The sequence below is a fragment of the Mucor velutinosus genome (assembly GCF_035048745.1).
Source record: "Mucor velutinosus strain NIH1002 chromosome Unknown tig00001544, whole genome shotgun sequence".
NCBI classification, from domain to species: Eukaryota; Fungi; Mucoromycota; class Mucoromycetes; order Mucorales; family Mucoraceae; genus Mucor; species Mucor velutinosus.
Window position 1 is genome coordinate 2,012,313 of NW_027041908.1, and position 22,276 is coordinate 2,034,588.

At 38.1% G+C, this 22,276-nt stretch overlaps 7 protein-coding genes across 7 annotated transcripts; 5 read left to right on the top strand and 2 right to left on the bottom strand.

The window, feature by feature from the left end:
- Positions 1–1,017: 1,017 nt before the first annotated feature.
- Positions 1,018–2,905, top strand: IGF2BP1 (Insulin-like growth factor 2 mRNA-binding protein 1; the record flags this gene model as incomplete). Its single annotated transcript, XM_064825224.1, has 4 exons — positions 1,018–1,060; positions 1,123–1,270; positions 1,341–2,775; positions 2,834–2,905. 4 exons carry the CDS (start codon positions 1,018–1,020, stop codon positions 2,903–2,905), a joined length of 1,698 nt encoding a protein of 565 aa, XP_064680601.1.
- Positions 2,906–3,107: 202 nt separating this feature from the next.
- ATC70_005943 (uncharacterized protein) lies at positions 3,108–6,769 on the bottom strand (the record flags this gene model as incomplete). Its single annotated transcript, XM_064825225.1, has 11 exons — positions 3,108–3,464; positions 3,518–3,660; positions 3,715–4,296; positions 4,357–4,711; positions 4,793–4,921; positions 4,974–5,794; positions 5,851–6,067; positions 6,191–6,256; positions 6,369–6,407; positions 6,464–6,530; positions 6,642–6,769. The coding sequence occupies 11 exons, from the start codon at positions 6,767–6,769 to the stop codon at positions 3,108–3,110; spliced, it is 2,904 nt and encodes a 967-aa protein (XP_064680602.1).
- A 3,687-nt stretch (positions 6,770–10,456) lies between these two features.
- ATC70_005944 (uncharacterized protein) lies at positions 10,457–10,981 on the top strand (the record flags this gene model as incomplete). The annotated part of the gene is made up of 1 exon (XM_064825226.1): positions 10,457–10,981. The coding sequence occupies one exon, from the start codon at positions 10,457–10,459 to the stop codon at positions 10,979–10,981; it is 525 nt and encodes a 174-aa protein (XP_064680603.1).
- A 5,050-nt stretch (positions 10,982–16,031) lies between these two features.
- Positions 16,032–17,250, top strand: ATC70_005945 (uncharacterized protein; the record flags this gene model as incomplete). Its single annotated transcript, XM_064825227.1, has 2 exons — positions 16,032–17,108; positions 17,164–17,250. 2 exons carry the CDS (start codon positions 16,032–16,034, stop codon positions 17,248–17,250), a joined length of 1,164 nt encoding a protein of 387 aa, XP_064680604.1.
- Positions 17,251–18,684: 1,434 nt separating this feature from the next.
- On the bottom strand, positions 18,685–20,525 carry ATC70_005946 (uncharacterized protein; the record flags this gene model as incomplete). The annotated part of the gene is made up of 6 exons (XM_064825228.1): positions 18,685–18,963; positions 19,033–19,118; positions 19,185–19,283; positions 19,339–19,444; positions 19,503–19,789; positions 19,850–20,525. The coding sequence occupies 6 exons, from the start codon at positions 20,523–20,525 to the stop codon at positions 18,685–18,687; spliced, it is 1,533 nt and encodes a 510-aa protein (XP_064680605.1).
- Positions 20,526–20,715: 190 nt separating this feature from the next.
- ATC70_005947 (uncharacterized protein) lies at positions 20,716–21,288 on the top strand (the record flags this gene model as incomplete). The annotated part of the gene is made up of 4 exons (XM_064825229.1): positions 20,716–20,723; positions 20,779–20,964; positions 21,033–21,135; positions 21,199–21,288. 4 exons carry the CDS (start codon positions 20,716–20,718, stop codon positions 21,286–21,288), a joined length of 387 nt encoding a protein of 128 aa, XP_064680606.1.
- A 309-nt stretch (positions 21,289–21,597) lies between these two features.
- Positions 21,598–22,216, top strand: BNA3 (arylformamidase; the record flags this gene model as incomplete). Its single annotated transcript, XM_064825230.1, has 2 exons — positions 21,598–21,823; positions 21,879–22,216. 2 exons carry the CDS (start codon positions 21,598–21,600, stop codon positions 22,214–22,216), a joined length of 564 nt encoding a protein of 187 aa, XP_064680607.1.
- Positions 22,217–22,276: the final 60 nt, after the last annotated feature.

Consider the following 22,276-nt stretch of genomic DNA (forward strand, 5'->3'; position numbering starts at 1 on the left):
GAAAATGAAGACTTGTACTATAGTATGTATTGGATCAAAATGTTTCTTCCAATCCAAAGCAACCTCTGAAACCACTTTTATGAGGTTTTCATATGCAAAATCTGGCTATTTTCGCTAAAAACCTCATTTCATATCTTACCAAATAGCTCAATAATTTTATTCAAAACATTCATCTTACTTGGTACCATTGGAAGCGCCTTGAAAGTTACTTCAAGAATGTATTAGGAAGCATAGGGCGATCATCACAATTTATATAGTCGAATCTCACAAAATAAATTAAAGAAGTCGAAAAAGACGAAATCTATCTAATCTTGATCAGAAAGAATACACTGAGTTTCAATTGATTTTAGCGGACGGCCCAAATGCCTTTCTGTTGATGACAACGATGATTGCGATGCTGGTTAAATGGGGATCATGGAATTGAAAGGACAATTGCTTAGCGCAAATATTTTTTGGAGAGCTTTGCCTCATGAAGGTGTCTTTTTCAATGACAATATCTCAAAAAGTCGCTGTAGATCTTACACAAGTCCTGTATTTATTTGCGACCAGTCTTATGCTGCCATCTTATTAAGAGCATCAGCAGCAGCGAATGATATGGCAATTCTATTATCATAAAATGGCAGTTGTGATGTACAAATGCTGCATAAAACCTGAATTTTCTTTCACACTGTCCCAATAATAGGTTTTGTTTCCATAGTTAAAATAGCCTTGAAAAACGATTCTAAAAAGTAGGTTGTATGCCCTAAATGCGGCCGCTATGGGGCTTTAATGCTGACTTCGCCATATTCAAGCAAACAGAGAATACCCATACATGTGTCATACGTGAACAAAGCATGATAGTTCATCATGATGGCACTACGCATTTCATGGTCGTAACGCAACGGAAGGATCGAGATTCTTCCATAAGCACATTTGGTGACAGTCCAAGATTTTAGCCATATGACAGTCTGAAAATTTTACTTTTTACCCAAATTTCCATTTTAATTCTTTTATCCTTTTTTCTTCTTTCCAGCTACAATGTCTGAAAAGTACAAAACTCTCAAAGTCAAAGAACTCCAAGGTAGGTTAAATGTATTTATATAGGTGATGCAGCGACTGATCAAGGCTTGTGTGATAAAACAGAGTTGCTGCAAAAGAATGATCTTTCAACCACTGGTAAAAAAGAGGATTTGATCGCAAGACTAGTCAAAGACGATGAACGCAAGGCATTAGAGAACTTGGAAAAAGAGTTTGAGCTGGATGGCGATTTTGATGAGTCCAAAATTAACCTGTAAGTCATCATTTTGTTTGTTCAATAGATACCAGCGTATATACTCATACCCATACATGAAAACTCGCAGAAGCGATATTCCTACAGACGATATCTTCGCACTCGAAAAACTACCCTTGATTGAGAAAGAAAGTGTATTATCTGACGACGACGACGATGTTGATCTCATCTTTGAAAACAAGAGGCCATCCAAATCTAAGACAACTGCTGCGTCCTCCACATCAATGAGTGCTGTTATATCACCTGTTACTTCCACTACACTTGTCGGGGCGAAAACTGCTGAATCTATCGTCAAACAAACAGAGACAGCCAAACAGACAGCGCCCATATCCAGTACTACCTCGAATACAAACACCACTACAACGACCACAACGACTACGGCGAAGGCTACAGTCTCATCCTCTTTCAAGTTTACACCCATCACATTTGACAAGAAACTGAGCATTACCAGCGCTCCTGTCGCTACAAAACCTGCAGTTACTGCTCCTCTTACACCCAAAACTACGCCTGCGGCTGCTAAGCCCGCACCAGCGCCAGCAAAGACATTGGACGATAAAGCAGAAAAGTTACGACTAGAAGCCGAACGTCGATTGGAAAGATCAAAGCGATTTGGAGTGAAATTGGATGAAAAGGAAATGAAAGAGATTAGAGCTGCTCGGTTTGGTATTCAACCTGCTACCAATGCTACACCAGCGACAGCAACTAGTACAAAAGCTTCCAAGCTCACCACACAAGCTACTCCAAAGAGTAAAGAGACAAGTATCAAAGACGATGGTAATAAAAAGAAGGCACCCGTTGATCGACAACAAGAACTTTTGAAAAAGCGTGCTGAACGATTTGGAATGTCAAAAAATAAAGAGGAGGAAAAGGAAACACCGGCAAAGAGGGCAAACAACAAGCGCAGAAAGAAGGCTACTTCAGCGACATCTGCAAAAGAGTCTCCAGTAAAGACGGTTCAAAACGGTCGAGTCACCAAGCCAAAGTTAACGACGCCTATTGTTGTAAGCAAGAACAATAGCAACAACAAGAACATCACGGTCAATGTAACTAAAAACACTGTATTAAATAAGAAGCAAAAGAATGTAAATATGCTAAACAAGGAGGGTATTATCTCCCAAAATAAGAAAAACATCATCAATCAACGAAAAGTGAACATGGCCAACATCAACAACACCAACAGCAAAACTGCTCCTATTGTGAATAATGGCAGAGTGATTACAATTGCTCCAAAGAACACAAACACAGCACTGGCACCTGCACCCTCAAATACCCTGAAGCGAAAGCGCAATGAAAGTCAGACTGCACCTGTAAGCAATGGTAGAAGTGTCGTGATTAACCCAGACCTCCATCCAAACCAAAGAAAAGTAACCATTGCACCTGCTCCTCCTGTCGCCGCTGTGATAACACCCAAGGCAACACAAAACGGTAGATCGAGAAACAGCAACAACAGTGCAACTAGAAAAAGAGGCCCGGGAAGCCGTCAACGCAACAAAAGCAATAGTAATGTAAGTATGCTTATATGTGCAATAAACAAGTTGGTCTGATCCAATTGCGAAATTATAGCAACCTGTGCCATCTCCTGTAGTTGCTACACCTCAAACTCAAAGACGTAACAAGCGAAGTCGTCAACATTAGATTTAAGGAGAGATTTATACCTGTCTTAATAAAACAAATGTTACAAGCCTGCTTTCTCTTGAATTGATTCAAACAAAATATAAACGCTGGTTGGTTTTATTTTCGACAAATGTAAAATTATAGTAGTTACGAAGGGGGGTAGGGAAATAAAAATATTACTAAGTTGTGAGAGTAAGATATACATTTACAGTGATATAAATAATTAAGAAATGATGCATTCTTCAGATTGTCTTCTGCCATTGATGTGTCGCTTCTTCTTGTCATCTTTTCCTAATGATCTTGTTGTTAATGCTTGGTGTCTCAAAGTACCAGGATCAATCTTGTGCTGTTGCTGTAATAATAAAGTATGCGATAACAAGGCTTGATTGCCATTGAGTGCTTGTTCTTCTTGTGGTGTCAATCCAAGTGCCAATGCGTATTGGCGAATGCTCTCTGCGTCTTCTGGTTTCAGATGCACTGGCGTTGACTTGTGAATACCGCTGTTCTTTGTACTAGGAAAGGTTCTTGAGGGATCATGAGATTTACGGCTATGATTATAGATTTTAGCAGAGAAAACCCACTATCTCAAGAGTTAATAAGTTTTCAAACAGCAGTTATAAGCAACAGACTTACATCGTAGGAGGGCTGCTGTTCATTGACCTTGGGAGGACATGAAAACGCTAATTTTTTACAATGCTCATGACAAATAAGAGCACACACTTCACAAAAGATAGACTGTGCAGTCATTAAATCACCACACACTTTGCATTCGACAACTATTCAAAAGGGTCAGACTTTCTGTAGCAAGAGTTATAAGTTGCAGGTCTTACCTTTACCAAAGGAAGTATGGATGAAACGATGCGTGATGTAGTCTTCTTCATCTCGCAAGCCAAGAGGCACCTTGAGACGTTCAATTTGCTGTTCCGCGTCTTCATCGCCATCATCGTACAGTGTCATTTGGCTTTCGGTCATGTCAATACCACTGCTATTTCTCAGTGTCATGTTGCTTTGGTCCATTTCATCTTGTTGAGATTCGTCTTCATCAGCTGTATCACAAGGATACACTTGTTGAGGGTGATTACGCAAGTAGCTGGACAAATCATGAGAGTAGGTTTCTGTCTTTTTGATGCGTTGTTGATTTTGCAAGATCCAAGGATGTTGCTTTAATTGCGTAGCAGAGGGACGAGCTTCAGGATCCTTTTGGAAACATGCCTCCAAAAAGTTCTTCATATCAGAAGAGATGTTCTCTGGCAGTGGTGGACATTGATCTTCAACGATACGGAACATGGCAGACATGGCAATCATATCGGCATAGGGTGGCTTTCCAGTAACAAGTTCGACCAATGTACAGCCCAGAGACCATATATCGGATTTGGTGGAAGCTCCCTTCAATTCAATGACTTCAGGTGCCACTGTGATATAATAACGTTAGTAGTGAGCATGAATCTGATTTACTATTCATGTCAACTTACTCCAATTGGGCGTGCCTGAGACGGAACCTGCATCAGCTCCTTTGATCTTCAAATTCAGGGACACACCAAAATCAGTTAGTTTGACATCGCCCGTTTTAGTAGTCAATATGTTGGCAGCTTTTAGATCACAATGAACAACTTGGTTTTGGTGAAGGTATTCGAGTCCGTTGAGGATCTTTATACAGAAAGACGCTACCAATTTTTCGGGAAATGCCCCGAATGCTTTTAGTGTAGACATGAGAGACCCATTTTCTGCAAATTCCAGAATGATGTTGACACTGTGCTTGCTCTGAATAAAGCCCAAATAACGAATGACGTTTGAATGAGACAAGGTTTTGAGCAGAGCTACTTCTTTCTACAGATCGTCGACCCACAGGTTAGTATGTTAATGTCGAAAAAGGGAGACGCTCCCTTTCAAGGGATATTGTATGTTTACCATCATTTCTTGATCTAGCTCACCATTTTCAAACAAGAGCCGTTTGACAGCAACAATTTCTCCTGTTGCCAAATCAAGTGCACGATACACTGAACCAAATTGACCTTTACCAATGCAGTTACCCAATTGCTAATACGTATCGTATTAATATAAATACGCTACAATAAAAAAAGACACTTACATAATGTGTGGTTGTTTGATCATCTTTTGTATGCAATAGCAATCTCTCTTCCCTGTCATCTTCAGCGGGTGATTTAGCTAGGATTTCGTTCGCTGTTTCTCGATATTGACGATCAAGTTTATGGCCTAAACTTCCTCCCTTCACAACAGGTGGCGAAACTTCTTCTTTCATGATTTCTAATTCTGCCCGTTTCTTAGAAGAGCCTGAAGCGTTGAGTCCATTTGTGTTGTTGCGATTAGGAAAAGTGTTGCTTTGTCGTTTGGTTCGTTCTGCAGGAGAAGATAATCGACGGTGTTGCTTTCTTTGCTGCTGCTGTTGCTGCTGATGGTGATGATGTTGGTTGGTCATGTCTTCCAAGATGTCCTTTGGTTTGTTGCGGATAGATGCATTTTTTGGCGTTTTTGGGAGCATGGCAGAAACAGAAGAGTTCACTGATGATATTGATGAATGCGTGGCCATGGGGTCTAATGGCGGTAAATCATGGTTGTGGTCATCATAGTGAGGAGGAAGACGTAGTGGTGATTTGGGGGGTCTTGAAAAACTATTAGACGTAGGTGAGGAAGGCGTTGTGCGAGACATTTTGTGGTGTTCATAATCGTCATCATAGCTAAACGTATCTGAGGGAGCTGTGTAGGTAGATCGAAGGCCTGCTTTGCGAGAGGCAACAAGCGCATCTCTGTTCAATCGAAGCCTCGATTCTCCACCTTCTACTGTTTTTTCTCCTGTTTCTGAAGAGGAGAAACCACCAAAAATATCTCTTACATCTCGGTATTTTGTTGATTTTTCTTGCTCTTCTTGTTCACTATGCTCAAAATGTGGGTCTATATATTTATAGCATTAGTATTGGTAATTGTGGTTCCATTTCAAGGCTATTTACCGTTATCTCGGTCATTTTCATGCCTGTTCTTACTAGAAAGACGATTTTCTGAGTGATGGCCAGCAGAAAACTCATTCAATTGATTGTTTTCGATATGAGGGTCTTCATCTTGATCTTCTTGATCTTGGAATTGTTGTTTTTGTAGTTCTTGTTGATGTTGTGCTGCTGCAATTTGTTTTTCAGTAAGACGAGATATTGCTAATATTGTGTGTATGACCTATTATCATTCGAAAATTTAGTATTTGAACAAGGAGAGATACATAGAGAGAGTAAAAATGATAGTTCAGGGGTAAATATTTTTTACTATTATACAAAAAAATTAAGGAGAAACAATACTCACAGCTGTCATGTCTTTGGCTTCAAACAGATCTATAGTCTCAAATAATTGCGCACTATTCAACCCAAGCTATATTTATAAAATCGTTAATAAGAAGCACTCCTGATTTGTTCCGTGTATTTGCTATCTTGTTTCTACGGCTTATCCTCCTCTTTTTCTTATGATGGATGTCGATATTTACCTGTCTGGCTCCTTGCAAAAACCGAGTGATGTTGTCCATCTAAATTGAATTATACAGATTAATAAGTATACAAAAGCACCACCTAAATGACATACCTTGATAAACGATAGATCTCTTTGACCGACTTGCTTGATTGTACCAGGCTTAAGTTTATTTACAAGACTACATATTGAGCATAATCAATACACATACCACACAAGAACACACAGACTCCCCTATTTTTTCCTCCTTTTTCTCTCTGTTCCTCTCTGATCTCCTATGTGTATACATTACTTGCATAACAAAACACCGTCTTTCAGTTCTTGATGAAGTTGATGATTTAATGTTAAAGAAAGGTCCAATGTAGAATTAAGGTAATCGATGGCTGCTTGTTCGTCTTGCCGAAATTGTTCTTGTTTCATGCGATCGAAAAGTAAATCTGCACCACTTTTTGATCTAGCAATACGTGGGGCTGCATACGATGAGGTTGCCATTGCAACTAATGCAAAACTACTGAATAATGTGATAAGTGCCAATGTATAACTGGTGTGAAAGTGTTGATGTGCTACAGGCGAATGAGTAGCGATCAGCAAAAGTATAAAATGATGGAAAGAGAAACAAGAAGAAAAAGTAAAAGAGTCGAAAAAGAAAGAGAACCGGCTCATTTCTTTATAATATGCATTTATTACCTTAATTTATCGATGGAGACACATAGTCAATAGCTATTATTATACAAATGACTACGTTCACTCTGTATTTGTTTAATTTGGGCAATTGTAGTAGTTGCTTCTACTGGAAATGTGATTCATTAATAGGAGCTCAAGGAAAGGGAGAAAACTCAAAAAGGGACATGTCTGGTATAAAACATCTTTTACATGGCTCTTAATGTATGAAAACCAGATGTTGATGGAAAAATACAGGTTGTTGACTTGAATTGTTTCTCATACTTTCATCAGCAAGCAGAAGTAGGTCCACAGTTAGACAACCTACGGAACAATACTGTTAATCTGCCTATGCTACTCCTTCAGTAAGATTAGTAGTAATATATGTATATATAACCAAATGATGAATATGTTGCTTTATCATATTAATTCATTACGAGTAATTAAAACCATCTCTAAAGACTTTGAATGGGTGTTGAGGTATAAGTTCGATGTATTCAAAAGCAATTATACATAAAGCATAGATGGTGATAATGTATGTATAAACACTTGTGACAACAGCAAAAAGCAGCAGTAGTAGCAGTACATTGCGCATACAGGATTTGCTTGGTTCTAATGATTACGCAAATATACCCAATGTCAATAATGGCAAATAGTGCGGCAACAAATGTAGATGCCAAAATACTTCATCAATCCAAATTTTACCATTTTTTCATATTTCTTGAAGCCCTATCATGAAAAGGAGCAATTATTGACCAAAAGCCTGTAAAAACTGATGACAATAAGAGCTGTCAATTATCCAATTCCTTCGCAAACATGAATATGGGTTATGCTGAGACAAGTGGAGTCATGGACTGCCAAGAAGATCTACTATCATCACATCAGATCCTAATGTTGTGTTGAGCATGAGAGTCAAACTGCCTTTTAAGAATACTTTTCATTGTGATAGAACACAGGAGAATGTGTATACTTGCTATTTTGATGTCTTTTTCACACAATAAAAGGCGTGCTGTGGCTAATCAACCGAAAAGAAGGAGTCTGTGGATCCATAACCTTTTATAGCGGGAAAGGCTCTCTCGCACTAGCATCTGTCCCAATTGTCTGCTCCTCCAGGCAATAACAACAAACACAACTTATTGGATCTACTCTGCATCTATGAATAAGTAATACTACTAGAATCTTTCTTACTAAACGAGTGTTTGTGCTTCGGATGGCTCTCTACCTTCGCTTCGCTTTAGTGAGAACCAACCAGCGCAGCGGCAACTCGCGCTGCCAATTGCCCTTGCGTATCTTATCAATATACCACTACTTTCATTTTGACCCTCCACTTACATATGAAGACTCTTCATAATACCTGTGGATTTGATTCTTGTTTGATGTTTCACATTTGTATACTCGTAGAGACTAAATACGGGCAACCAGTATACTTGTATTACCCCTTTCTAGTCAAGAAGGTGCCAAATACAGCAAAATTCGTGTGCATTTGGGCCGTGTTTTCTCGCTTTAAACGTCGCTTTAGATCGCTAGAATAGCATCAAGCAATTGCTCTCATCTGACAGTTACTAATTACCACTATTGCTCAACTTTTTGGGGACCAAAAAAAAATGGACAAAATTTGACCAAAAAGCATGAGGTGCCCCTCATGGTTTTCATCAAAAATCAAACGATCGCATTTTCCGCCTTGATAATGAAGACTTTTACTATGGTATATGTTAGCTTAAAATGTTTCTCTCAATCCAAGGCAGCTCCTAAAACTTTATTTGTGCAACTCTCATATGCAAAATATTGACATATCTGCCAAAAACCTCATTTCATATTTTCAAGAATTGCTCAATCCGTTTGTTCAAAACATCTATTATAATTAACACCATTGCATTCGTCGTAAAAAGTACTCTAAGAACCCATTAGAAAGTATGGGGTAATCTTCTCAATTTATATAGTCAAATTTGAAGAAATATATTAATTAGATCGATTTAAAAAAGATTTGGCCAATCTTGAGTAATTGATTTGTATCGAGGTTTAAATAAGGGTTGGCTCTTTAACATAATGATGCCTCTCTGTTGATGATGATAAAATATCGACGAGGATCTCCTTCATGCCAGTATACAGCTTATCACCTTATTTCAAACTGTTACCATAAATTTATTTCAATGTATTATCACAGAAAATTGCCACAGCCGCTTGATAATAATCATGTTATTATATATTACACAGACCAAGTAATAAAAATCTATAATAAACTGATGATAACCAAATGTTTCTGACGGCCATAGAAAATGGACCGCACAGTTAAAAATGACATGGCTCTGTTAAGCTAATTTGTATTACTAAACTCTGCAAAACTTCAGGTTTAATAGAGTAATTAGGTACAAATTACCGATCAGGTGCGAATCTATTATGCTTTGCAGAAATGATACCCTAACCAAACTGTGTATGATACTTCCAATGCAAAATTAATTGATGTATATTTAAGCTCTATATACTTTTCGACTCTAATCTAGTATTACAAGCGGCAATGATAGCACAGTGCATGAAATAGAGTAATAGAACAGAGTTAGCTGTTTAATGCTCTTTTATAAAGTGTGGTGTCCATGGCTATCTCATGTTTTCATCGCCATACGCATCAAATGATTGGTTACAAGTTAGAGTAAGCTTTCTAGCGAGCATTTTGGATGGCAGGTGTTTAGTTTCTAGAGTACTGCAATTGTAAAACGCAGGTCTTTTACGTTATTGAGAACATTCAGTCTAAAAAATAGATATGGGACACAACTAGAGTTGCGATTTGTGCATAGTTTGTGGAACACTAATGTTTAAGAGCAGGTCCTGTCAATAATGATCCATCAGCCTGTGTGTGTACAATGAAGATTATTCAGGCAATCATTTTCTTCATAGGCATTGTCATCAGCTATGACCAGGTTAATTTGCACTGTAGTAAATTGACATTTTTAAATCCGCTTGCCCAGATTACATAATCACGATATTTTTTCTTGAACTTTAAACATATCAACTTGATTAGTGTAATTGAATTTCAAAATAATGAATTCTCTATTTAGGCACTATCGAGTTCTGAATCGCAGCTTTTTGGTATAATTTGTTGTATAAAGTGACGCAAAGATGCATGCTCCAGACGACAATCTGTTGGCCGCATCTTTTACAAAATAAACCTCGTCTGAAAGGCAATTTGAAGGGCTACCTTTATTTTAAGTGCCCATCCATCACATGCTTCTTACCTTGAGATTTATATTACTCTGAAACATTTGGTATTCTCGAAATTACTGGCAGCTCTACCTCAAGGTTTGGATCAACCGAGTTTACGGAGAAAACTGCGGATCAATCTGCATCGTTATCTGTTACTTTTAGGTAATAACTGGTCACACTGAACCTATAAAGATCTGGAATGTTCAATTGACACTTTCAATTAGACACTTCACTTTCAATTCATCAAGCATGTCTGATATCCAAGTAACTCAAATCGATGCAAGCTATGCTCAAGCTCTCTCTGCTTTGGGCAGAAAGTTATTTGCAGACACATTCAGCCCTGATAATGCTCCAGACAACATAGAAGTCTATTTAGATGAAAGTTACAAGCCAGAGATTCAAGAAAAGGAATTGAACGATCCCAAGATGTACACATACATGGCATTCGATGAAAATAAGGCTCCTGTTGGTTTTGCTCAGATGCGTCAGAATAAGAAGGTGTATGATTTTGTTGGAGACCCAGAAGCGATTGAATTGCAAAGAATCTACGTTGATAAAAACTGTGCTGGAAAAGGTATTGGCAGCAAATTGATGGAAGCATGTCTTGTTAAAGCGAAGGAGTTGAACAAAAAGACCATGTGGCTCGGTGTTTGGGAATTCAACCCTACTGCTATTAGCTTCTATACCAACAAGGGCTTCTACAAGGTTGGATCTCACATTTTCAAGATTGGAGAGCAAGAAGATACTGATCACATTATGGTTTTGAAGTTGTAAATCAATAGTTATTTCGTAGATAGTGTACCAACATTGTAAAATATAAATTCCATTCTGAGCGAGCTGATGATCTCATAAAATGCTTATACTCATGTAAATTAGACAAGAGGAGCGCCCTTCGTTGGCCCAAATGTTGAATTTAAAGCCTGCTGACATATTTCCGAGGAGCTTTAGCTAGTTTGTGCACATCTATTCGCTCGTTTGAACGAATAAATGGCAGGTACAAAAAGCTGAACTGAAACTGATGCAAAGTTCTTCAGAGCAGCTTTCTCATCAGCCCTGAATGTAAAAGATAAGCAATATTGTGTGTAGAATTACCAGCTATGCCATAGCAAACATCCGAATCATTGCTTTTATTTACATTAGCTGCAGTACTAATCTGGCGCTTATACATTACAGTAACAAAAATGTTGATCTCCCATTTTGAATATATTGGATTCCAGCCTTTTCAAATTCATTACTCCTGTAAAAGTTGACAGCAGTAGTGTTGAATTCTCAAACGCCGAGCCAAATGGTCTTTTTGTTCAACTCCTTCGCTTTAATGATGCATTTGGCCATCAGTTCACTACTAATGCCTTGTCCAGCACGATTTTTATCGACATAAGTTCTATGCAGTTTGATTGCCTCTGGATCGTCCACGAATTCATATACTTTTCAGTTTGACGCAACTGAGCAAATCTGACTGGAGTCTTGCTCGCATCAAACGCTATGTAAGTGTAGAAATTGGGGCCAGTCAGTCCCTTTTCTTGAATTTCATGCTGACAACTTTCATCCAAATACGTTGCCATGTTTTCCGGCGTCGTATCTGAACCAAATGTATATTTGAATAGCCTCCTTCCTTGAACAGTGAGTACACGGACATACTTTGTATCGATTTAAGTTACTTGGATATCAAGCATGGTCTTTTAAATTGCTCAGGAAAGGCACAATCTAGTATTTGATATGTATACAGTAATAATGTGGCGAGTCATGATCTACAGAAAGATACAATAATGATCACAGGATTGTAAATATCATAGCATAGTAAATTTATGGTCCTTAGACACCTTCAAAGCCTTAAAAGAAAGAAGTTGAGTTAATAAGTATTTTGATAGACTGACGTTATTAAATATAGAATGCAAGGAAAATAGAATGGTTAACAATAGTGCTATGTAACTTGCCACCTACTCTCCATATGCTTCAAAAGCATCTATTACTGTATTGCCTTCACGATTAAAAGGGCATTGAGCTTGCCAGCCGGCCCTACCAGCCAAAATTAATTCGAACTCAGACATACAGTCTGCTCCAGATTGGACAAATATTAACGATTTTCGACTCGATTATAACTATTTTGCCAGATTCGACTATAAAGATATGATAATCATCCCATGCTTCTTTAAGCTTTCTTGGAGTGCTTTTTAAGGCGCATCCACTTGTATCAATTAAGATAGATATTTTGAATAAGCTTATTGAGCAACCTTAAAAAATACGAAATGATGTTTCTGGCCAAAATGTCGAAATTTTGCATATGAAAGTCTCCTAAGCAAAGCTGTAGGGGTTACCTTGGATTGAGAGAAACATTTTGAATTAATATATACTACTATAGTAAAAGTCTTTGTTTTCAAGGTCAAAAACGCGATTGTTTGGTTTTCAATAAAAACCATGAGGGGTACCTCATGCTTTTTGGTCAAATTTTGTCCATTTTTTTTTTGGTCCTCAAAAAGTTGAGCAAAGTTATCAGCAAGTAAGTGCTAGTTGAGAGAAATAGTTCAGTGCTATTCCGGCGGCCTGAAACGGCTTCTAACATGAGAAATTACTGCTCAAATGCATCCAAATTTTGCCGTGTTTTCCATGATTTCCAGCAGTAAGAGGTAATGTAAGTATGCTGTCTATCTTTATTCGAACTGTTCCCATTAATACAAGTGTGGAATATCCTACAAGAGTCAAAACTACAGCTATAGGCCGTTTATTGAGGATTCTCGTATGTTATGGTCGCAAAATTTAAAAAAGTGAAATATTGGGATATATCAATAGGCTTTGCATTGGCGGTTTTTATTGTATGATGCAAGTATATCCTTGTGGATAGTATCACTGTGTTCAATGTTATCTGTTAACAGAGAAGTAAGCGAGTTCCTAAAGCTGTGTATCAAGCTCATAGTAAAACTGATGCTTTCAGAATATGCTTGGTTCAGATGTGGAAAACAAAGCTCAGCATACCAAAGCTATGTTTAATCTTGTATCTGGTAGCCTATTATCTATATGTAATCTGTATTTTATGCAAGGTTTATAGTGCGGCATAATTGCCATCAATAACAAATTGAGAAGGTGAGACAAATGTAAAGCAAGGAGGTCAGCATCTATTATAGATCCATCGGATCAATGTGCTGAAAGAGGAGAGAAAAGGTTAGAAGCACAAGCATATGTTTTACCTAGTATATAACAAAATGCAATGCTGCAATGTTGACCCAACGATAGGGTTTACCATTGAATGCAAATCCCGGCCTTCTCATTGCATGGTGGAGATCGAGATTTGTGTATAAAATAGTACTCAGGCTATTTTAGATTTGAAAATATTCCCCTTGAAATATTAATAGATAAACAGAATCTTTAAGGGGAAGGAGAACAAAAGCAATCCGCCTATATTTTATACCTGATGAGGAAAATTACTGAATTTGTATGCTTATTTTTAATATATGTAATCATGCAAATAAGAACATCACAACATCCCAGTGTCTTTATGCTTTAAACAAAAGAGAGAGAGAGAGGCATGCACGATGGGATGCACCAGGAAAGAATTAATAAATGTATGAGTGATGTTTCTCACGTCATTTCTGCACCTTTTTGTGGGTTTCGCTTCTCCTTATCCATGAGGGTTGCTCCTTTTCTTCTGCGACACTCCTGCTTTGGTAATTTTCCTTAATATGAATCTTCAAACACCCAAGATGGCTCTCAGATATGTATTATAATACACACGCACACATACACATACAGATTTACATGATACATATATGAATTTGTTCACTCTAACCACAAAATGGAACTTAAAGAACAAAACTTGACATTACAATGTGCATTAATCATGAACCAACCAAGTCTAAAAAACATGCGCAATAAGCACCTTGGCATGTTATACAAGTAAGAGCTGATCGACAGTTTGTTAATAACAACATGACCAAACGACAATTGATATCATGATGAATTGTCAAGCCATTTCGTGTCTTTTTTAGAGTTTGTTTAAGGGTAATGTAGAACAAAAAGCACCTTGTTGCATGCAAAATGTGGCTCTCCTTATTGCTAATACTACAGTTGCTGTTGTTGTTGTTCTTGCTCATGTTGTTGCAACCAAAAAGCATCGGATCGGATTCTACAATAGTCGATTGCAATGGGTGAGCGGACACAGTGGATGTGCTCTCTCTTCTCTTATTTGGAGCGTATAATTTGTACACTTCTGAGTGCTTATTATGTAATAAACATACAAGTAGTTACTAATGGGGAGGTTGCCTGCAACTTTTTAGCTAACCTTTTGTTGTTTGTGCCTGTTGTTGCGCTGCTGCATTGTTCTTTTTATAAATATATGTATCGGATCCAAACATCGATTCAAACAATATCATGTCGATCATGTCTCATCTTGTATATTCTCCCTTAAATCTACAGTTGATTGTATGCCTTCAAATCCACCTTTGAAGGTGCTATGTCATCAGCTAGCCATCAGCTAGCCATATTTTGATTGATCTCTATTACAGCTTTTGCATTTGATTCGGCACACGAAACATTACTGTTATCAACTTGATGCGTACAAATGAAGTGATAATGTAAAAGTCATTTGTTTATATCCATTCAGGGGTAAAAGCGAAAAGGGATGATTTATTGGTTACACCTACAGATTACTAAATTAAAAATATTCGAGCGAACTATAGTGTAAAAACAACAACGTGTAACACACACAGTAAACACACTGAAAACACACTCGCGCAAGATGATAGTTATTGGCAGTTCTTTTTTTTTTTCTCTCGATGAATTGCATTTCTATCACTGCTTATATGTAAAACGTCATTTGAGATGTATGCTATGAAATAGCATCGCTGATAAAGGGAGGCTACTGCATTGTTCGATTGGTTACATAACATCCCAATGGAAGAAAGGGAGATACATGTGAATGACACTCAAATTTTAACACTGCATAAAGTTTCTTTCCGCTTTTCGCATTTGTTACCGAGCTTTGTATGTGAACTGTTTCCCCTTAAAAAAATCGATTGAATCACATTCAACTTCAATCTTGTAAAATACTAAATTTGACCATCATCGTCTTTTTTTAATAATGGCAAGCCCAATTAACCGTATATAGTTGTCGATCAATGCGATTAATTATAACTCTCAAGTGTGTCTATATTGCCACCGAAATGCCCATGACATCTCCTGTTTTTTCGTTTTTAGTAATGTGAAATGTATTTTGATTCGAGAAAAGCGTGAATCTAACTTTTTTGTTTACATGTTATATGTATATACAAAATAAAGAGAGCAAGACTGAGAGAGATACATGATGCATACATTGTATTCTCGGAAATAAGCAAGTGATTCGTTATGATGGACTATGATTTGAGAAGACCTCCTAAACTCAAAAAGGCCTCCATTGCTTGCTCTTTCTCTCTCCCCCCTTAATTGTGGCCTTACTGTGTTTGTATATCAGACTCTACACTATGAGACACGCCCCTTCTTCCATTATGTGCTTCTCTATTCTCCTTGCTCCCTCTCTTCTCTTCTGTCTTGTGCCTCCCCTTACTTCCTAGATCTCCCCTCCCCCCAACATTCCACCGTCAATCAAACCCATTGATTGATATATAAATAAGTATATTTTGACAAGTCTCTGTGTTTTTCTCTCTTCTTTTCTACTTCTTTACATCTTCTTGTCTATACATATCATCTTTTTTAATTATTAGAAAAGACCCATATACATCTATACATTACATTTTTCACTGAAAAAAAGCTATTCTTCTTCCTATATATATACATGTTAATTTAAGAAATCAAAAAATCCAAAAAATTATACCTTTCCCCTATTTTAATGAACATCATGAACTCTACCATCCATCAACAACAATACCAATCTACCTTGTCAGCCTACAATGAAGGCATGCCTTTCTTGCAAGACGACGATGCCTATTATCAACGCGACATTCAACAAGATGATCAAGAAGACTTGAACAATAAAAAGTTCCAACAAGGTGATGATTTCAGACCCACTTTCTACAACCCATTCGAGATCAAGCACCGTAGAAGAACTTCTCGCGCTCAATTCAAGGTTCTTGAAAAGACCTTCCTCGAGAATCCAAAGCCTAATGCTGCTGTTCGTAGATGGTTAGCTCAAAAGCTTGTTATGACACCTCGTGGAGTACAAGTCTGGTTCCAGAATCGTAGAGCTAAAGAGAAATCTGTCAATGCCAAGTCAACTGAATCAGCCAAGAGCACCAGCACAACAGCTACAACAACAGTACCTCAGGCCACATCATCGTCATCATCTTTCTCTTCATTATCACCCTCCTCATCTGTAACATCTTCACCTACTTCCGCCATCATGACATTCTCTACCCATCAGCCGGACATGTACAGTTCAGAACCTCTTATCAAGGATAACAGCCAATACAGTGGTATCTATGAGAACACTTGTATTCCAAGCCCTCCATTAAATCCCTCTGCCTGTGCTTGCGCTGATTGCTCAAATGTATTTGCCACTCCCATGAGTCGTGCCATGTCCTACCCTCCTTTCTATAGCGATGCATCCTGTTCTGCTGCAGATGAAGAAGAATTGCTCATGACGCCTGTTACACCATTTGTTGATAGTCAACAACAACAGTATATGTTTGATCCCGTCTTTATGAACAACCGTAAATCCTATCAACATCAGCAACAACAACAACAGCAACAACAACAACAACAACAACAAGATTGGTTGACATCGTCTAATTTTTTGGCGCAAGATACTAACTACTATTCATCACCTAATCCCATGGCAACCAATGATATTGCTGTGGCTGCTGCTACTGCTGCCATGCGACGCATGTATGACGATAACAATTCCATGATGTTTGACAATCGCAGATATTCACTTCCAGTCAATGCATCTCAGGACAGATATATTCAATCGACCGAGGTAAGTTGTAGCACTCGAGGCTAATCTATAATGATACTCATACTCTGACTTCTAGCTGTTCCGTCGTCTTTCTGAACCCATCTTCAATACTGAATTGAACTTGAATGATCAATTTGATTTATTACCATCAACTGTGTTGTAAATGTCATCTTTTACACACTCATTCATCATCCCATCCTTCCGTAATTTATTCAATTCTTACACTCTTTCACTTATGCATTTACAAATCTCTCAGCAAAAAATTATTTAGTACTATTCTTATTATATGTATATACCTTATGTATTCCCCCTTTTCTCCCCTTCAATATCTTCTCCTTTTTTTCTTACTTTCTGCGTGGTTGTATGTTTACCTTTTTTATTATTTACCCTATGCTCTTATATTTAATTTATGCTTTGATCGGCCGGTTCTGCTTCTGTTCTTTTTTTCATCCAAAACAACTCAAGACATCTCACTCAACACTACAAAAAATCGAATCATCCCCCTCATCCTACACCCTTTCCCCCCCCCCCCTCAAATTCACCTCCAATATACCATATACAATTGAAAATCTATAAAAAATTTATATCAGTTCATTTCTTGGTAGATATCGGTTTCTTTTTCGTTCCATTTGGTAAACAAATAAACACTGGACTTCATTACACTTTTATCACTGTTTATTTCCCGCCTTTTAGCTTCTTGTTTGTGTATATTTGTGTACATCGTATTAAGCTGCCTATTGTACTATGCGCACTAACCGCATGCGCTAGAATGACCTACTACTAGTAGTAAACTTCGTCTGTTCCAGACTGTTGATGAAAAGCGTGCGACGTTACATTACTTTGAAGGCTTCAATGCTTAATATTTTTGCATAATATGAATTTAATCTGTAGAATCTCACAACTTATAATTGTAAAACTAAGAGTCCTCTCATTATGTTTTATCTTATCTGATTTGTCGTACCACTTTGCAAGAATATCTGCTGTTCTTCTTTGCTTGAATTAAACATATGTCAAATATCATAGTTTCCGCGAAATTTGTCTAGGGAATACGGTAGACCAAGCGTCAATGCGAGCAACTAGACATATTTGGTATTATTGCTCTTTGTTCATAATCGTGAGTGACGAATGAAATGCACTAGGATAACTATGGTATTCAAGGATCAACTGTTGCAAACTAACGCAATCTGAGCTCAACTCTCGATGGTCATGATTCTCTCCCCTGCTCTTTGCGAGCGAGCTTGATATCCTAGTAAGTTCTCATGAAGATCGAAAGCATACATCATGATATCCCGCGACAGCTAGCCTCAACTTACACCCAGTATATCTTTGAGAGGGCAGAATGAACAACTAAAATGTTGATTATCAGTAGTTTGGTGACTTTGGAGCTACTCGCAGCGATTCATATAATAGTGAAGTGTCTATGAGATATCTTTATCGAAAAAATGCATAACTAGCTTATCAGTAGGCTAAACCAATAGCATAAATAGAGGCCGCCCAAGATGCTTTCGTTATAGAGCTACCCTATGTTGCAATTGGGCAAGATTTCTTTCAAATTAGACAGTATTGTAGCTGAGCAGAAGTAAGGTGATTGCAATAGCTAAAAGAACAAATCAGGGGGTATAAAGGCATTCGTCTGTTGTGCAGGAGCTGGTGTGGAAGCTTTTGGCTCTGGATGCAATGGTCGCGGCGGTTCCCAAGCAAACGATGGTTGAAACTGGCTATTATCCTCTTGGTAGACGACGTCTGTATATCTCGGTGCTGGCTTTTGTGGTTTAGGATGCTTCTTTTTGGGTTTCTTCTTCTGCATAGAATTGTTGTTGCTGCTGCTGCTGCTGCTGCTTTTGTCCTGCTTGTGATTCAGAATCAAAGGTTTAGACTAAATTGGTAAAATTAGCATCTTTGCGAGGTAGTTCCCATAGGAGTAGAATGCACAACGTTTGTTTACCTCGATTTTCTGGGATTCATGTTGGCTCAACTGTGCTTGATCGGATTCTGTTAATTGCTTGACATACTCATTATGAGACACTTTATCTGATGATTAGAAAAAGCGTGAATGAGTAAGATGTGCCATCATGCTATGATATTAGTCAGCGCTACCTGGCAGTTTATCAATGTGTATGCCCTCATCTCTCAGTTTCTGCAAGAACTCTTCATCTTCTGCACCCCCAATCAGGTTGATAGCAATGCCCGATGTACCTGAAAGGCAAAAAGCCTTTTAGTTTACAAACTAATACAAATTAAATCAACTTACCGTATCTACCGGTGCGTCCTACCCGATGCAAATACGTCTCTACGTCCCATGGCAAATCTAAATTGATCACCAAGTTGACTCGATCCACATCAATACCACGTGCAATCTGAATGCACAAATCAAGTTACTATCCATTCAATAAGTCTCATATGTGATAAACTTACTAGATCACTGCATACCAAAAGTCGAAGCTTGAAATCTCTCAGGTCTTCCATCACAGATAATCGCTTGTCTTGCGTAATGCCAGCATGGATATGCCCTGACTTCCACCCCATTTCGTTTAGCCAGCGACTCAGTTCCATCGACCGAGGTAAGCTGTTTACAAATATCATCCCTTGGTAGAAGGGCACTTGACCGAGGATCTTTTCGACAGCTTGAAATTTGTGTTTATATCTCTGCAAACTGGATTCGTCGTTTGAAATGGATGTGTTGATGTAATATTGCTGTACACCTATGTTGAAATGAAGCCATTAGTTTTCCACTATATACAGCTTGTGCCATATTTTTTTACCATCCAGTGTTGGTACGCCATCAGTCAGACAAACAGTTTGAGGATCTTTCAAGAATTTCGACACTAATTTCAGCAATTCTTCAGTGAATGTGGCAGAAAATGCGACCACCTGGAATACGGTGCTCTTCATTTTCGAGAATATGTAGTCGATCTGAGGATAAAAGGTCTCTGACATGAGTTTGTCTGCTTCATCCAACACTACTAATTTTATGTGTGTGGTGGACAGTTTCTTGCATTCCAAGAGTGCCATCAAACGACCAGGAGTGCCAACAATGATGTGGCTATGATTGGCATGTTGCACATCTGTTTGCATAGAGATACCTCCAATAAAAGCATGGCATTGCAACGAAGGCATGAATTGGCCAAGATTTCGAACCACATCACGAATCTGAATAGCGATCTCTCTTGTGGGTGCAATGACCATGGCTTGAGGTTGAGTAACGGCAAGATTGATAGCTTCCAATGTGATGACACCAAAGACTACTGTTTTGCCTGTACCTGATTTCGCTTGCGCTATCATGTCAACACCAAGACGGCCCATTGGAATCGCTTTCAACTGTACTGGCGAAGGTTGCTCGTATCCCGATTGCTTTAGTCCTTGTAACAGTTGTTTGTTTTGCAGTAAGCTGTCAAATTCAACCTTTTCTTCAATCTCCACATCCCGAGATCTCTTCATCTTGAATTGTTAATGCAAAACAAATCTAGTGAAAGCACAATGCTGTCTCAGCCACCCATTTATGCCAAAATGGCTGTACTTTTCTCGGTGACTAGTTTTAATCAAATGTTGGAACAAGACTCAAATCCAATTTTTTTTCCTAATTAAAGATTTTTCTTCCTCTCACTCAATTTATATCGAATCAGAAGAAATGGGAAGGTAAGGATGTTGTCGATGAATGAAGCGGCATTGGATATTGATACAGTGGAGACAGACTTCGTCGCAAGAGAACTCATCATGGTATCCGTGATAACTATCGTAAGCAACGTACCAGAGCTTACACTCGTGATCTCGATCAAATTGCTGATGACTTGAAGCCCGAGAACATTGACAAGAAGAAGCATCAAGAGATTGACACTGACTTACCTGGTCTTGGTCAACACTACTGTGTTGAGTGTGCGTAAGTGATTTTTCTTGGACATTTCTACTTGAAAGATCATGTCAGTTTAACAACATGTCAACATTTAGCCGTCATTTCATTTCCGAAGCTCATTTGACAGAACATTTGAAGAGTAAATTACACAAGAGAAGACTCAAAAAATTAGAGGATGAACCTTACACACAGGAAGAGGTATTTTGCACGGCGAGAGATAGGGGCATGGCTGTGGATTTTGAATAACATGTTATATATCAGGCTGATCGCGCTGCAGGCATTGGTAAGCCTGACAATGGAAAGAAGGGTGGTCGAGTTTTGACAAGTCAGGATGTTACCATGGAGGAGTAAATTCCTCTCAAATCTCTCTTTATAATCTTCTTGCTTTTGTAATTTAGTTTTCTATCATGTTATATACTTATATCTTATCCTTTGCTGCAGACACACTTTATTTTAGACTCTAAAAAAATGCAACATCACACGTTTTATCACACTCCACGCATTGAATTTCTTTTATATTATCTCCCACACTCTTTTCCTCAATTTCTCTCTTTTTCTCTCCCTCGAACCCCCCTTTATTTTGAAATTAAAATATTCTTGTTTTTCTTTTTGAGGATTCCCTAATCATTTGTCCTTTTTTTTTTTTATTATTTGTATATCATGTCAGATCAAAATAGCAAAACATTGCAAAAGATCAAAAAGTTTTCTCGATTCATTACGACCAAAGTAAAAGAAAAGACGCTACACAAATCACAAAATGACGCCGAGGGAGATGAGGAAGATGAAGATGCATTATTCCAAGATGCAATGATTGTCCGAAGACATAGTAGTTATATCTACCAGCCCACGAAAAAAGAGGATATAGCAGCTATTACTCTTAAAGAAGGTATATGAACCAATCAAATGTCATTTATTTGCATACTCATTCGAGTGATGTTTAGACTTATACCAGCATTACCACACACTGCCGCCTGCCATGCCACCTACGACATCTGCATTATCCCCTCCACCAAGACAAATGAGATCGAAAACTGTCCGTGCTGATAATGACAACTGTAATGACAAGGCCACGAATGTGATATCTAAGCCATGCCTAAGTCGAAGCAATACATTGGGTCATCACACTCCTATCAGAAACACTCCTATTCATCATTCTTCCTTTAGCACTACTGCAATGTCTTCCTCTTCCTCTTCCTTTATTATGACCTCTCCTCCCTCGTCTACTTCCTTATCTTCATTAAGTGGACGTTGCAATGTTAACCACACGTTGATTAATTAATAGACAATAAAATACATCTCCTAATGAAAACCTTCCTCCTTGAATACAGTAAGTTCTTTC